At 39.6% G+C, this 17,961-nt stretch overlaps 1 protein-coding gene across 3 annotated transcripts in view; it reads right to left on the reverse strand.

The window, feature by feature from the left end:
• The window catches only part of LOC126336481 (probable pyruvate dehydrogenase E1 component subunit alpha, mitochondrial), a 74,372-nt gene that overhangs the window by 36,732 nt on the left and 19,679 nt on the right, over positions 1-17,961 (reverse strand). For 2 of the 3 annotated variants that reach the window (XM_050000232.1, XM_050000239.1), the window contains exons 2-5: positions 17,532-17,597; positions 17,264-17,437; positions 16,950-17,168; positions 5,793-6,041 (exon numbers count right to left, since the gene is read on the reverse strand). In XM_050000232.1, the coding sequence (XP_049856189.1) occupies positions 5,793-6,041; positions 16,950-17,168; positions 17,264-17,437; positions 17,532-17,597 (708 nt within the window). Of the gene's footprint in view, positions 1-5,788; positions 6,042-16,949; positions 17,169-17,263; positions 17,438-17,531; positions 17,598-17,961 lie in introns of all 3 variants that reach the window. The other variant, XM_050000225.1, reaches the window with a different exon arrangement.

Here is a 17,961-nt window from a genome sequence, read left to right on the forward strand (position 1 = left end):
TATTTTATTAGCTAATGTACGACCAAATTTACTTTCTATTGAAAAAAAGACAACACTTTTTTTTTAAATAAATCAATTTGTACATTGTACTTACTTGAAATTTTGACACTGGTTGATATTTGACAACCATGTAAGTTACTTTTTAGATTGCAAGTTCCATTGGAAGAGATAATTAAGCACTTGGTACGTATCCTGTATTCTTATTTAATAACTTGTTTTTATTACTAGTCGTACTGATTTTGGTTTTAAACATAAACATATGTTAATATTTCAGATATATGTGGATTCTTCTTTCTGGTTGTAACATAATTACTTAATATATATTACTGTTTAAGAATGTCACTGTAATTTTATGTAAACTCTAACATTTTATTTTTTAAATACAAGAAAGTACTAAAGAGGATGCTAGTTATTCAGATCTTATCTAAGCAATAGGTTACAACTTGTATATGCAAATAAGCAGAGGTCAGAAATACTCCCTACAGAAAGAGCAATACCCCAAGGCTCTCTTCTTGGACCTTTTCTGTCCATTGTCTATGTTAATGACTTCTCGAATTACACGCCGATATGACATTAATAAGTATATGAGAGAACTTACAGAGTGTACTGGACAAAAATAGAGAAATGATGCAAACGGCTAATTACTGGTGTCAGGCTAACCAGCTGTGCATAAATCAAATAAAAACAGAAGAAATTATCCAGAATGAGATTTTCACTCTGTAGCGGAGTGGGCGCTGATATGACACTTCCTGGCAGATTAAAACTGTGTGCCCGACCGAGACTCGAACTCGGGACCTTTCCCTTTCGGGGGCAAGTGCTCTACCAACTGAGCTACCGAAGCACGACTCACGTCCGGCACTCACAGCTTTACTTCTGCCAGTACCTCGTCTCCTACCTTCCAAACTTTACAGAAGCTCTCCTGCGAACCTTGCAGAACTAGCACTCCTGAAAGAAAGGATGTTGCGGAGACATGGCTTAGCCACGGGGATGATGATGAGCCTGCCACTCTGCAACCCACTAAAAATCTCTAGCCTAAAGGACAAGATTATAGAAACACAGATAGGGAAAGGATAAACACCAAAGCAAACAAACAGCAAGGAAAGAATGAGAAGGCGTTAAAATGGAGGGAGGGTGGAGGCCTGGGAGAGAAGACCAGATGCCCACCCTTAGATAGTGTAATAAAAACCGTCCTCAAGAATAAAATGTAAAACTATATCAACTGTTGAGGAAATGTATCCCAATACCACTGGCAGTATGGCAGGAAGGTTAAAAGTTCACTGCAGAGTGGCTAAAATTGGGCAGTGTAACAAGATGTGGACGACAGTCATATGGGAACCACAGCAACACGAAGGTGGGTCCTTGTGACGGATGTGGTGACCCAGAGTCAGACAAGTATGGCTGATGTGGAGCCGGCAAAGGACAATAGAGTACCTCAGAGTGGTTTGCATGGATGACCACCACACATTCATTGTCTCCTTGGTAACACATAGTTTACTTGGTGTACTGAGGGTGTCCCACTCAGTATCCCGGATCTCGAAAACTCTCTGGCATACTGATCTCCAGAGATGGTTTATTGGTATCCTGTTTGCCCAGCCCCATTGCCCGGGACTCCAACATTTGTCCTGATTTCCAAACAAAAAGACACTGGACATCCACTATTTCCGAGGGCATAGAGAGACTCCTGGATAGTCATTACCAAAGAAGGACTCACCAGCACAGAAGCAGGCAGCCATCCAGCAAGGAACGCTGTTCAGTATGTCCAGCATGAGCGTACGCGAAGTCAACATGACCACTGACCATCTAGTCATCAGTGTAGACTATTTCCGAGTTTAAGAACTCGCCGAGAAGAGAGAAAAATTTCTGGTGGAGGACCTCATGTGGAACTGAGCATTTAGGGCCTCGCCATAAGTCTACACACAGCTGTGGCCGAGGCAAAGACCATGGAGGCGAACACGAGTGGATGCGCAGGAAATGTGGTAGAGGGAAAGTGTTGAGTGCAATAAAAAGTGACCGGACAGGGACTGCAATTAGAATCCCTGATCTCACCCACTGTTACAGGAGACTGAGCGCCATGTTAGGGAAAAGAAGACGGCAATTGGGATGGTGAAGTGAACTATGAATGTGGGCAGTATAATTGGCAAGCAATTGTTGCCACATGACCCGCAATGGAGGAATGCCAGCTTCCATGAGTTGTCTTATTTGGAATGCCCCCATCACAAGCCGAACTACACAAAGGTGTACAGGATCCAGCAGCTGCAACACTGAGGGCGATGTGGAATCATACACCAGGCTCTCATACTCAAGACAGGACTGCACAATGGCTTTGTACAGCTGTAGCAGGGTAGGGTGATCAGCACCCTAGGCGGTGTGGCTCAGGCATCAAATAATATCAAGATGCTGTCAGCATTTTTCCTTAAGCTGACTAACATGGGGAAGCAAAGTTAAGCAGGTGTCTAACATCAGTCCCAAGAAGTGGTAAGCCTCCCCTATAATAAGTAGTTGGTCATCGAGGTAAAAGTTCTGGATGTGGGTGGACAATATGACAACGAGGAAAGCGCATGATGCACGTCTTGGCAGCTGAAAACAAAGTTGTGAGTGAGGCCCAATGAATGCACCTTTTTTATGGCTCCCTGCAGTCGACATTCAGCCACACCAACAGAAGAGGAGTTTGCAGTTCCCAATTGAAACAAACTTGCAGTTTCCTTTTTCTCTGGAGTATGAAATCGGATATGGAATGACAAGTCCTTCACACAGTATTGCTCCTACTCATTAACCTAATATGAAAAATACCTCCCACTCACTACTAAAATACTAACAAGGAAGGGGAGGGTGTGGGATGGGGCTCACCAATTTGGCTCAAACTGTGGGAATATAAGCAAGTTGAGGCTCCTTTAAAGTTCCTAGACTATCTCACCAGAGTGAGCCATATGAAGAAAAAACATTCTCTATAGATTTCACACACACACACACGGCTTATCTTAGAAAATAGATTAAGAAAAGGCAAACCTACATTTCTCGCATTTGTAGACTTGGAGAAAGCTTTTCACAACATTGACTGGAATACTGTCTATCAAATTCTGAAGGTGGCAGGGGTAAAATACAGGGAGCCAAAGGCTTTTTACAATTTGTACATAAACCAGATGGCAGTTGTAAGAGTCGAGGGACATGAAAGGGAAGCAGTGGTTGGGAAGGGAGTGAGACAGGGTTGTAACCTCTCCTCGATGTTATTCAATCTGTATACTGAGCAAGCAATGAAGGAAACAAAAGAAAAATTCGGAGTAGGTATTAAAATTCATGGAGAAGAAATAAAAACTTTGAGGTTCGCCAATGACATCGTAATTCTGTCAGAGACATCAAAGGACTTGGAAAAGCAGTTGAACAGAATGGATAGTGTCTTGAAAGGAGGATATAAGATGAACATCAACAAAAGCAAAATGAGGATAATGGAATGTAGTCGAATTAAGTCGGGTGATGCTGAGGGAATTAGATTAGGAATTGAGACACTGAAAGTAGTAAAGGAGTTTTGCTATTTGGGGAGCAAAATAACTGATGATGGTCAAAGTAGAGAGGATATAAAATGTAGACTGGCAATGGTGAAGAAAGTGTTTCTGAAAATATTTGTATGGAGTGTAGCCATTTATGGAAGTGAAGCATGGGCGATAAATAGTTTAGACAAGAAGAGAATAGAAGCTTTCAAAATGTGGTGCTACAGAAGAATGCTGAAGATTAGATGGGTAGATAACATAACTAATGAGGAGATATTGAATAGACTTGGAGAGAAGAGAATTTTGTGGCAAAACTTGACTAGAAGAAGGGATCAGTTGCTAGGGCATATTCTGAGGCATCAAGGGATCACCAGTTTAGTATTGGAGGGCACTGTGGAGGGTAAAAATCGAAGAGGGAATACACTAAGCAGATTCAGAAGGATGTAGATTGCAGTAGGTACTGGGAGATGAGGAAGCTTGAATGGGATAGAGTAGCATAAAACCAGTCTCTGGACTGAAGACCACAACAACACAATATATCTGAGCAGTAATTATTTTAAATGATACATTTTTGATGGTTTGTTATTACATTTGTCCTTCAACAGCAACATTCTGTTCTCATATCCCCACTCCAAACTGTTTCTTAGTTCACTTTCGTGCATTCAGAGCACATGGCTCTGATAGTCATTTCAAATACCCTACAGTTGGTCCTTACTATACCAGTTTTCTGACATTTTCTAACACACTCTACAGATGCGAACAGCCTCTCACCCAGGGCCTTTGGTGATTTTGCATGAAAATTTGTTATTTTGTTCAAAAATGGAAACTCAACAAGAATTTTCTACCAGTGAAGCGATTGATGAACACATCGAAACTAACTTTGTATGAAGGCTTTTAAGAAAAATTTCACCAGTGCCCTTTCAATTTATAAAGAAAAATGTAAGATCACTCATAGTTCTTCTGAATCTGCAGATCCCATAGCAATAATTATGGTTTGACAAACTGCAGAACAGGTTTTTAAAATTATAAATGATAATTTCATAGTAAATCTATATATGTCACCCCCCCCCCCTTTCCTCACAGACACTTTTACTGTATGCAGCCCTATTTTATATGTAACAGGTTCCTTTTTCGAGTACAGACATAAACAATAATGATTACAATTCTAATGAACATTCATCTCTTATTTTGGTATCCTTGGCTGCTAAGAAGAATCTCACTGATTTTGCTGGTGTTCATCCAAAATGGGCTTTCCCATCACTGAAATCATGACTCCTAATATTGGGGAAACAAAACAAGATCATTCTCAAATTTGGAGGAAAGAAATAGAACAGTGTGGCACTGTAAATACCAAATTGCATTCATCATCTCTGGAACATGGGAAAGATTTAAGAATGCAAGAAAATTACAAACCAATGGCAGTGACATTATGAAGAATAAATAAAAACTTATAAAATCACAGTAATAGTGAAAGTTGTAGCCGAGCTGGAGAATTGACAGTCACTGCGCTTGACCACTGCAGTATGCCAATGACTTGATTGTTAGTGCTCAAAACTACTGTACGTCAAAATCTTTAGTGTGAGTTTTTTCTTTTCCCGTGGACCAAGAACCACTCAGGTGAGATATTCTAGGAAATTGAAATGGATGACAACTACACGATTCTATTCACACTGTTTGAGCCAAATTGTTGACCCCCTTCTAAGTAAAATCAGTCATTTTTGATTAATATGAAAATGAACATTTTTCATTTAAACAAAGTATCACAACAAGGAATTTTCTATGGGCTGCTTAGACCACATTTAACCCCTCCATTGCAAAAAACCTCACACACACATAAGATAATCATTTCTGAAATTAACATTAACAGGCAACTGGTCAAATTTTATGGAGATAAATCCATGAAGCATCAATAAAGCTCACAGTCCACAAACTCACTGGCAGTATTTTCATATCTCACTATCTGTGCCTCACCATCAAGCATCTCTATCACACAACTTCAGCTAACTTAAGTCACGTACTATCGCTCCGACACTTCAACAATTCTCAATAACCTCTTTTCCTATTCCCTATTCCATACAGTCCATGAATCTACAAATATCTTTGTCCCATCCCTTTCTCCCAGTCTCCACTACTTGGGCAACATTTTTGGAACTGACATCAGAAGTCACAGCATTACATTTGGTGCAGATATATGCAAGATACAACAATAAAGCTCCTAAGGTAACAATGTATCGTTGAAATTTGTCCAACTGAAAGACTGCAGCTGCACATATTAATTACTTATAAGATATCACTTATTTTACTAACCCATAATCCTGGAATGTAGTCTCCTCTTGTATAATATGTTGTACTTGCAGATGCTCGTTCTACACTTGTTCCCATTCCATAGCCATTATTCTCACAAACAAATATACAAGGTAGATTCAGGAGTTTGGCTATATTGTAAACCTCAAAGATCTGTCCTTGATTGGCAGCTCCATCACCATACAGAGCAACACACACAGCATCTGAGCCCTGGTATTTGTGTGCAAAAGCAATTCCAACGCCTAAGGGAACCTGTAACATTAAAACAAATAGTGTTGATGTGTATTATTACTGCTGCTACAGATACAATCAAGCTGATTTCCAACAAAAAGTGGAAAAAATAAAATAAAATTGCTCAACTTGGCTCTTCCATAAATTATAAAGATTCTGAACTAATACTACAAAACCAGTAACAGATTAGTATTTTAAAATAAACATCAGATACATATATAATTTCAGACACTTACCAAAAACTGATCTTTAAAAGCAGTCCAAGACACTTTTTCTTTGTACTAATTTTGATAAAATAATCATCTTTAGACCAAGACACTGATGGTGAGATGGCAACAGAGACAACTTTTTTACACACATAGCTGACCATTATTGTGGTGTGAGGTTTGTCTTTATTAACAATGACAATACTCCCACAGATTAGGTCTAATCTCACTACCGGAAAATACAAGCAAAAGTGTTCAAATAATTTATGGGAATGGAGCTGGGTGATCCCATCGACAACCACCAATATTCCGACAGGACCACACATGGCCAGTTTCAAGGCAAAATTGCAGCAAGTAAATGCTGTGCAAGGGCATTTAAAATTGTTCTTTTCAGAGAATTCCATAAAGATAAAACACACACACACCACACACACACACACACACACACACACACACACACACACACACACACAATGCTGTAAACACTAATGCCATCACAAACTAAAGATTACTAACAGCAGAAATTTTCGATAATGAAATTTATAATCTATGGGTGAGGTAGCATAAATTCTGTACTTCTGTTTTTTTGAGAAGGAAATGAGCTGCATTCCATACAGAATTTAAACAAAAACCACAATCTCTCTTTATAAATTTGTGTGTTAGATTAATTTCAACAGCTTCCTTAATAACACTATCCCAACAACCGGAAGTGAATCCTAGAATATCTCTGTTGTTCTATTCCATAAGATGACTGATGCCAAGACAACATTCTGCAATGGCAGATTTGGTCAGCTGTTATAAGCGTGTGTGCCACTTATACTCAGCACACTGGTCATCCACGGTCCTGATAATGTGACCGATATAAGACATGCCTCAACTGCAAGAAATACAATGAACACCAGCCTTATGCAAACCAAGATCACACTCTAAGGAACCTAAAAGGACCCTGATCTTATATGGTGTTCAAAAAACACGCTTGACGTGATATTTCTGCCAAATATGGCCAATCGTGTTCAAAATGCTCCCTGCATAAGACAAAAAGTCCGTAGACTTTGGCGTCACTTCGGTATTACTGTCGCTCACCAGGTGCACAGTTGTTCAATAGCACAATGCATGTCGGATCTGTCTTTCAATATAACTATTCTCAGGAAAGGTGATTTCAAGATGGGCTAACTCGGCTGACAAACTCTCATGGTCTGAAAAGAAATGTGGCCTATGAACCCAGGTACGGGACAGCCATCCTTTCCATCTCCATCATGAAACAAATATTTGGGTGGGTTGAATTCGGGTGTTCTAAAAAGTCTTTCAAATTCTCACTGTCATGAGCAAAACAACAAAAGAACACACAGGATTCAATGCCCCCAACTCCAAGGCACATTCCTCAAAATCTTCCGTAAACAAATTAGCAATAATAGGTGACAACGGGCTTTCCACCCCAACTCCATCTGTCTGCTCGTATTACTAGTCACTGAATACAAAATAAGTGGAAGTCAATACATTTGAAATAGGTTAGTTAATTCAGCACCAAACCTAACCTCAATTAACTGTAAAAAGTCGTACAGAGGAACATGAGTGAAGAGAGAGAGACCACATCAAAACTTACTAGAATATCAATTTTTCAAATGCATTCCCTGTAATTAACATAAGAAATCTGCTGAGTTCTTGATGCGGTTCTCACACTGACCTACTTGAGGGCTCAACAGAGTGGCAAGGTGTTTTACTACACGATATGTCAGACCACCAATGTTACTCACAATCGGATGACGAAGTACCCCTTTCCCTGTAGATCTTAGGTAGACCGTATAACCTAGGGCAAACAGTGAAATAAGAACTCTGACTCTTTACAGTCTCCTGTGATAAGAAACTTTTCTTCAAGAGGCCTCTAATCTTTCACTCAACATCTTTTGTGGGGTCAGCACTGATCCTACGATTCACTGAATCAGACAGCTGATTGAGGTTACGTTTTGTGCCGAATTAGCGTATATTTCAGCCTGTGTAGCCTTCCACTTACTTATTATTCAAAGAACAGACAGATGGGAGTTGTGTTGGGAAGCCCATTGTCACCTGTTATTGCCAATTTCTTTATGGAAGATTTCGACGAACGTGCCTTGGAGTTGGCGGCCCTGAAACCTGTGTGTCCTATCAGAGATGTAGACGACACTTCTGTTGTTTGTCCTTATGACAGTGAGAACTTGAATGACTGTAGACTGCCTGAATTCAATCCACTCTAATATTTGTTTCATAATGGAGGTGGAAAATGAAAGCTGTCTTCCCTGCCTTGATGTGTTGGTCAGGAGGAAGGTGGATGGTATGTGGGATACACTGCTTATAGGAAGTGTATTCACACTGATTTGCATCTACAAGCTGATACTTGTCATCGTCCGGCTTAACAGGGCACATGTTATCTGGAATCCTGAGAGCTAGTCCATCTCTAAGTCACCTTTCACCAGAGTGGTTGTAGTGAAAGTCAGATCAGACATGCAGTGTGCTGTCAACCAGCTGTGCACTGTATGAGTGATGATAATACCATAGTGGCATCAAAGTCTACAGCCTGTCTGCCTTACACAGGGACCATTTCGAACAGGACTGGCCATATTTTGCAGAAATATGATGTGAAGTAGGTTTTGGTCTACCATGCAAGATAACGGTCCTTTTAGGTTCTGTAAAGGATGATCTTGGTTAGCACAAGGCAGGCATCTATCATATTCCTTGCTGTCACCTATTGGTAGGACTGTGGAAGACCAGTGTACTAAGCGCAAGTGGCAGACACACACACACACACACACACACACACACACACACACACACACACACACACACACACACACACACACACACAAAACAGCGGAGCCTATCCATTATTGCAGGAGACTGCCTTGGCACCACCGATCATACTGAATATAACATGGGAGTCTGGTATGTACTTCCAGTTACTGCGATAGCGTTATTAAGGAAGCTGTTTAAATTAAAACAGAGACGGTGGGTTTTGTTTAAATCCTGCATGGAATACAGTTCTTTCCCTCGTCAAAAAACAGGGGGGGCAGAGTTTATGCTACCTCCACTGTTTATTATTAACTTCACTACCAATAATTTCTGATGCCCGTCGGATTCGGTTTGTGCTGGTGCTACTGTTTATCTTTCCGGAATTATCTGAAAATAGAGTTTTTAGGTCCCCTTGCACAACACTTACTTGCTGCAGTTTTGCCTTGAAAATGGCAGGGTGTACTATTTTTAAATATTGGTGGTTATTGATGATGTCACCTGTCTGCATCCCCGTAAGTTATTTGAACATTGTATATGCTGGGAGATACTCAGGTATCACACAAGCAAAATTTATAACAGCCACATCTTAAAAGAAAGCCTTGACTGTCTAGAAAAGATTGCAAAAGCTGTAAATCCAAAATGTATTAAAAGAGCCAATAATACATACAAAATATACTCCTCTTATGAATAAGTATCCTCTCAGCTGCGTGGCTGTATTTGTGATTTCCTGCCAGAAAGGCCACTGTTCATAATAACTGACACAATCATTGAGTAAAAGAGAAATAATATCTGGTGTTCCCCAAAGAAGTGTTATAGGCCCCTCTGCGATTCCTGATATACATAAATGATTCAGGAGACAATCTGAGCAGCCCTCTTAGATTGTTTGCAGATGATGCTGTCATTTACCATCAAGTAAAGTAGTCAGATGATCAAAATGAATTGCAAAATGATTTAGACAAGATATCTGTACAGTGCAAAAAATGACAATTGCCTCTAAATCATGAAAAGCTTGAAGTCACTCACATGACACTAAAAAGAATCTGCAAAATTTCAATTACAATACAAATCACGCAAATCTAAAGGCTGTGAATTCAACTAAATACTTGGGGATTACAGTTACGAATAACAAACTGGGACGATCAAATAGATAACGTAGCACGTCTACCAAAGTGGCTGCTTACACTAGACCTGTCTGCCCTCTTCTGGAGTACTGCTGTGCAGTGTGGGATCTGCATCAGATAGGATTGACGAAGGACATCGAAAAAGCTCAATGATGTGTAACTTGTTTTGTATTACCATGAAATAGGGGAGAGTGTGCCACAGATATAATACCTGAATTGGTATTATTAAACCAAAGGCATTTTTCACTGTGGCAGAATCTTCTCATGAAATTTCATTCACCAACTTTCTCTTCTGAATATGACACCATCCTACATATAGAGAAATGATTATCATAATAAAACCAGAGAAATTAGAGCTTGCACAGAAAGACTGAAGTGTTTGTTTTTCCCATGTGCTGTCTGGGAGTCGAATGGCGGAGAAACAGTTTAAAGGTGGTTCAATGAACTCTCTGCCATACACCTAATTGTGAATTGTGTAGTAACCATGTACGTAGATGCAGAATATATTTATTACGAACTTTCATTATGGTGGAACAAGCTATTTTAAACTATGAAGTAACGAGCTATATTAATGTGTTTTACGGAATTCTCCCACCTGGGATTTCTGGAAGGCCATAGGTGTGAGGCTTCAAACACTGAACTATTAGCAAAGACTGAGAAGCAGAGCACTCCTTGAAATGTTTGTGATAAACTATGGGCAAGAAATCATTAAATTAAACTTGATGGTTGTTTTGAACAGCACAATGCTTTCTTCAGTTATTGTGCTTCTACTGAAGGTTGTATTCCCTTGCCTTCTTCCAACCAGTGAGGTGACTTATCCAGCAGTTTTCTATGCCTGACAGTTTGTTGGTTTATTTATAACAAACGATTAAAACAGAGTAGAAGAGATGACAAAGCCAGCTGGAAGATGAGATCAAGTTCAGGGTCCTCCAAACCCAGCTCCTGGTGGAAGATGCCCAAACCCCAAACACCCTGCCCCCACCTCGAAAACAGAATAAAAAGAACTTTTATGGAGAAAATGGAAAACTAGTTTAATTATCCACGAGTCAGCCACCAATATTAGAGACAAAGAATACAGAAGAACACGCTTAGCATGGAGGGCCAGGAGGAGGGAGGCATTCCACTAGAATGCTACTGCCTGCAAGGCTCCATAACAATACAGAGGGATGTCGCATTACATATAGAAAAATCCAGGGTTAATGGCATGATGAATTCCTTCCAAAAGCAGGATCATCAAAGTGAATGTTGGATGAGTAACCACTTCTCTAGCCAAATGTTGGTCAGTTTAATCCCTGGGATACAACTTGGGACCACAGAAATGCAAAAGTAGGCAGTACAAATAAGGTGAGAGAGAAATTGTAAACAGCCAATATCATGGAGAGACAAGAGTAACATCAGTCAACAGTCTTTTGACTGCTCATTGACTCACTATAAATTAAAATGCAGCCTAAAAAGGTTTGTATTGTTAAGCATAGGGCTCTTATGGCCAACAGCCCCACTGTGAAAACACTATTCAGACCCTTAAAATGTATTACGCTTCGGGTACTAACTGAGGTGTGTGTGTGTGTGTGTGTGTGTGTGTGTGTGTGTGTGTGTGTGTGCACCTTGTACCTTGTCAATGCAATCTGACAGAGGATATGACGGTACAACATAAGTATACAACGGCCAGTTGCCTTTTTGAAGAATTCGACATGTTAAATGCTCAGTCGGGTGGCGATAGGGAAGTGTCAGGATCACCACAAATTGTCACTATCACAAAGATCATCATGTAGTGACTACTTTAGCAAAGCCATGAGATTTAGTGAAGAGATCATATTGTTGATGGCAAAAAAGATGCCAAGGGCAGCACTGAAGTGGATACGAGTATTGTCCTTGACGACAGAGAGATGAAGACAGGAAAGAAGGTGGTCAATCAGAAGACTCCTACCAGACGACATGGTGCTTCCCTCTGAGGGGGATCCCCAAGGACGATAGGGAATATAACTCATGGATGAAGGTGGTCATCTCAGTGTAAGTAAGTGCCCTGCCTGGAGGTAAATAAATGTTACAAATGGTGATCACTGGCATCTTTTGCACTTGCACTTTTATGGCTCCCAATGTGTTATGCAGGGGAATCCATTTCCTGATGATGTCTGTGTGAATCATGGTGGTGGTGGTGGCGGCAACATGTACAGGATGCTCAACAGCAAGATGATCAGCACCTTTACTAAAATAATTACAGACAAATGTGTCTATACACAGACTAAAACTAGACAAAAGCCAAATTGTATTATCGGGAACTGTGCCTGTTTAATGAGTGGAAATGTAGAAGATGAAGCTATCACTCTAATGACAAATTAAAATCGTTTACCTGAGAAGCTATGTAAAAGGTTGGACATAACACAATTTATTAAAACACAAACTAAATTTGATTCATCATCTATTTGGAGATGGCAGATCAACTTGAAAATGGGTTGCAACCCTTACATCTTGGTATAAAATACATCAAGCTAAAATTCATATAGATATCTGTACAGCATAAGCGTTAATACTGATGGATCCTCCCATCAGAGGAGGAATCCAACTTTCACAGTACAGTGCCCTATACAGAGGCACATTAAAGAGTACTTTCCTCCTGCTGCAGTGGCTGGAAGGAGGAAAGCAATGATTGTGTTATTTGTTTCAATGATCACAGTATGTTGCTCCTCAATCCTAACCATTATTCCTCGCACACGCACATGATTCTGTGCCTCAACAGCAAGGTAACTGTATCTTCATGTTGAGGTGACTGTATGGGTATGGTCAGCGCATGTGGAAATTGTACTTTCCAATCAGACATCCATAGCTGCTTCATTACCCTGACTTCCCATGTGCCACGGTATGCAATGGAATGACACCTCCTTGCCTTGCGTCTCAAACAGGAAAAGAGAGCCGTGACTTATCTACATATACCTCTCCATTTGACACACATGATGCGTAGGCTCAAGGGTACTTGCAAGTTCGTGCAGATAAGGAATTAGGTACTATGATTACTTTGCGTCAGCTTCAGCACCCTCAAGATCACATACAATTCAGCACCATACAATGGGAATGTATCACGTAATCAAATCTTGAGAGCATATTCTGGAAATAAAGCACAGCCAATAGAATCTTCCTGCTCATACCCATCAGTGTAAACTACAACACAGTTGCAATGCTAGGCTAAAATTCTGGAATACATCGATTTAAAAACAGCCTAAGGTATAATTATTTTTGTAATTTGATAAATCTAAAATAATTCTTGTCTCCTTACGCACCAGGGCAGTCAGCGACATGAACCACTACAAAGCACAGGACTCTGATTCGCAGTAAGAGCCACTACGCCATGCTGTCAATATTCGCTGCTCCACTGAATGGGGAGCAACAGTATGGAATGCTACTGACTGGGGCCTAGAGAACGCTCCACACATGTTACACCATGAAGCTCTGCCACTGTATGAAGAATAGTGGTTCACCAGAGGCTGTGAGTTTGACTGATTCTGTATACTCCTGTTGCCAATCCCTTCATGTACAGCAATGATTTTTTATGATAAGATGATCTAATTGAGTTGTAAACCCTGCATCTGTAGTCAAGGCAGGACTGCATATCTTTAGCCCTTTGGCATTTATTTTCTTCAGATGAGGTAACTGTGTCCCACATTCATCAAATGAGACACCTGGAAGCCTGAATGAACTTTTAAAATTGAGAACAATGTCCCTCATTTTAAAAATGTGCAGCTGAAAAGGGTGATATGGACAATTGAAATTAACACAAAGCCTCCTCTTTGAAGAAAAGTAACCCATTAAGTACCAGTGACCCATTTTGAGGACAGAGCACATATTTATTTATAAATACACAATAAATTATTAATTTGCAACTATTACTGTTATACATAATTTGTTGATGCTTTTTATAACAAATGTATGCTTACAGGAAATTAAAAGCAATAATCCTGCCATTAACTGATTACTGAATACTAAGGCACACTTTTTGTTATTACAGATATTTGCGTCTTTTAAACTACTTGCATTGTTCCCAGAATGAGATTTTCACTCTGCAGCAGAGTGTGCGCTGCATTGTTAGCTCAATTGGAGTTATATTCGTTGTTTTCCATTGTTATAAAATTTGGTGTACTCTAAATAGGACACTGGGACTTTGTGTTATCATTTCAGTTATTTGTATTGCTGCACGTTCGAATATGAAACTCTGCTATTGCTGATGTATTTTCTATTTAGAACATGGTAATTTTACCAGATTTTGTTGCCGAGGTAAGTAACTACCCCTGTTATATATATATATATTACAGGATATGAAGTTACTTTGAAATTTACAGCGTATTATGAAAGTATATTTATGAATACGTTACCCATTAGTAAATAATACAGTTCCAAATGGACAGAGGTATTTACACATTCCATTTTCTGTAGTTTGTGCTAATGTATTATTTTTCATTTCTCTTTATTTTATTACATTTTATTTCATTTCATTTTATATATATTACAATGGCCTTTGAATGAGATAGATACCTCACTAACAAAGAAATAATAAACAGTGACACATTCTATAATGCGGTGTCAGATGATCAGGACCATATTGATATCACCGTATGTCCTCCTGAAGTAGACTGTATGACCGACGAAGAAGAAGGTCCAGACGATGTTACTGGAACCGTGGAAGTCTCTGATGTGCCAGGGGCTATTTAATTACATTATGTTCCATCAGAGAATAACGAAGAAACTGTATGTAAAACTTCACTGCCAAGAACATCCCAAGTTTCCAGAAGTAAATCGAAGAAGAGACATCTTACTGATGAGAAAAGAAATTGGAAAAAGTCACCTCCAGTTTATACAACACTGTCTCAAACTAGTGAGCATGACATCAGCACAAAGAGAGAGGAATTGAAGGAACAACTTTCTTCCTTGACTCTGAAGGAGATGTTTGAAGAACTTATGAACGAAAACATATACGAGTTCATAGTGAAAGAAACTGTGAGATATGCAGTAAATATGAAGAATATGCAGGATTTTATCCTCACAGTTGAAGATGTGAAGGTCTCTGTTAGATTTCTTCTTTTTGCTTGTTACCATAAGCTCCCTGCTGAAAAGCTATACTGGTCTGAAGATGAAGATGTTGGCATACCAATTATAAAGACAGCTGTGTCAAGGAATAAATATCAGAAGTTGAAAACATTGCTTGATTTTCAAGATAATGACTTAGCCAATGAAAACAAACACGATCACAGATTCAAAATTAGACCTCTCTTGAAAATGATAAATGAATCTTTTCAAAGATTTGGAATATTTGAGGAAATTTGTCAATTGACGAAATGATAGTCAAATACTACGGACGAAGTGGGCTGAAACAGTTTATCTGAGGCAAGCTTATTAGATTTGGCTATAAGTTGTGGTCTCTTTGTGGAGCAAGTGGCTACTGTTTCAAATTTGATTTATGCTGTGGAAATGATCCAGAAGATACTGCAAGGGATGACCTACTATAGGGATCAAGAGTAGTCCTAAACATGCTGGACTGCATTGAAAAACCCCAGAATCATTGTGTGTACTTTGACAATTTCTTCACTAGTCGAGATGATCTGATTCATCTGAGAAACAGCAGCAGATAACTCCTCACAAGAATCTTGACCACCAAAAGTTGTGGAAGAGAAGAAGATATAATTTGAGGAGAATGCTTCTATGTTGTCCCCACAGGAACTAGATCCCCCCCTCCCCTCCCCCCATGTCATTGGATTCCGAATCCATGTCCATTGATGTAGTTCCATAGACACTGGTGACAGATTACAATGCGTGAAGTGGACCCCTCACCTCTCCAAGTGCTCGCATAATCAGTCTGTCAGCAGCATTAACTCCCAGAGAAAAATTAATCCATGTCGCATGTTGATGTTTTTATGGAGTGTGATGGGAAATGGTACATCACTGTGTTGTGAATAAGAGTGTGTTGTCAAGGAATGTGTAAGATCTGTCATCTTGATTAAAATGGAACCACTCCATAATCTGCTGAAAGAAGACAGCTTCCCAAATATGTTTTCAATATTTTCCACAAATAACAATGGATTGGCAGAGAGAAATGGTGCTCCATTTGTTTGGGCACAGATCAGGACCTGAGGGGGCAGTAACTGTCTGAAACTTGCTTGGTTTTGTCTGCCTTCTATGATGTAGCCAACGCGGGAAAGTTTATAGGATAATAACTATCGGCAGTGAACTGCTGCGTGACGGGACGGTGAGTGCCTTGTTGCCACCAACAGATAGCTTTGGTTGTTTCACAATGCCAAATATACATCATGAAATACCACGTACAGTCACAGGCACATGCATGTGCATACTCTAGCTCATCCAAGGATAAAGCTTTGCTACAACAGATAATACAGGATGGTTTACTTCTAAGGAGAAGCAGTTGGCTTGAGACAATGGCCCATTAGAATGGCAGTTACTCACAATATATCAGTGATGCACGAATCCCTACATGATGAATGAGTTATTCTAAACAGGGGAAAGAATACACATTCAAATTCCAAATTGTTCCTTTAAAAATTTTAAGAGACTGGGGAAAAAGATATGATTAAGGCATCAATCTGATGTGTCAATTTGTCTCTGTTTTCTAATGCTAAAAATAAATTTTTTTTCTTCAGAATGAACGTAAATCATAGCAAAACCACTTACTAATTGATAAATGCATATGAATTTGATGAACAAATTGGGTTTTGTTACTTTGTTCAAAGCATCAGCGTGTTAGAAAGTTGCAAATTTGGAGGCGAACTAATGAAACTAAATTGTTAAGAGTCATGGTAAACATAAATATAATAGAAAATTCAAAAAAGTTTACTAACTTGAGCTCCAACAATTCCATTTCCACCATAGAAGTTATCGGCATACATGTGCATAGATCCTCCTTTTCCTCTTGCACAGCCCGATTTCCTCCCCGTAAGCTCTGACAGAACGACAGAGGGTGGAATTCCCATCAGGTAAGTCCAACCATGAGCTCTGTAGGCAGTGATTACACTGTCCTGTGGCCTGAGAGCAGCTTTCATTCCCACTGCAACTGCCTCCTACAAAGGTGTAAGAATTCATGGTAAGGCACCACACATCAAATATTAGTCTCCTAGTACACAAATACAAGATAAATTTTCTTTATTAACCATACCTGACCAGAATACAAGTGACAAAATCCGCGTACAATTTTTTCCTTGTATAAATTGCCTGCAGCCGATTCCATTCGACGGATAACATGCATATGCTTATACAACATAAGTGCTTCATCACGTGTCACACTAACTTGCGTACTTGGGCCAGAATCGAGTTTGTGTAGACGAAATGGCTAAAATATATTTGTGGCATTAAAGACAGCTTTAGAAGGCTTGAAACAGGTATTCAGCATAATTTATATAGTTCTTATTAATGCAGTACCGTACCTTTGTTTCAAAGTCTGCTTTAGTTGCAAAAGTGCTCTTGCTTCCAAAAAATGATGAAAGAGCTTTCTGGAAAAAAAGAGAGGGAGGTCATTTATTATGGTCTAATGTAAAAAATTGGCTGCCAGCACAATAAAAAACCATCACTGCACACAGAATACCCAGTTGTGCACAAAGAGACAACTCAGGACCATATAGCGGAGATGCCGAGTTGCGATAGGCACAACAAAAAGAGCCACAAAATTATAGCTTTCGGCCATTAAGGCCTTTGTCAGCAATAGACACACATGCACACACACGCGTCTGCAGTCTCAAACAACTGAAACCACCACTTTTTTGCTGTGCCTACCGCAGCTCAGCATCTCCGTTATAAGGTGATTAGCAACTTTCCTTCTCTAATATTGTTACATTCCACCATGGATTTTCCATTGTT

The sequence above is a fragment of the Schistocerca gregaria genome, chromosome 1 (assembly GCF_023897955.1).
Source record: "Schistocerca gregaria isolate iqSchGreg1 chromosome 1, iqSchGreg1.2, whole genome shotgun sequence".
Classification (NCBI taxonomy): domain Eukaryota; kingdom Metazoa; phylum Arthropoda; class Insecta; order Orthoptera; family Acrididae; genus Schistocerca; species Schistocerca gregaria.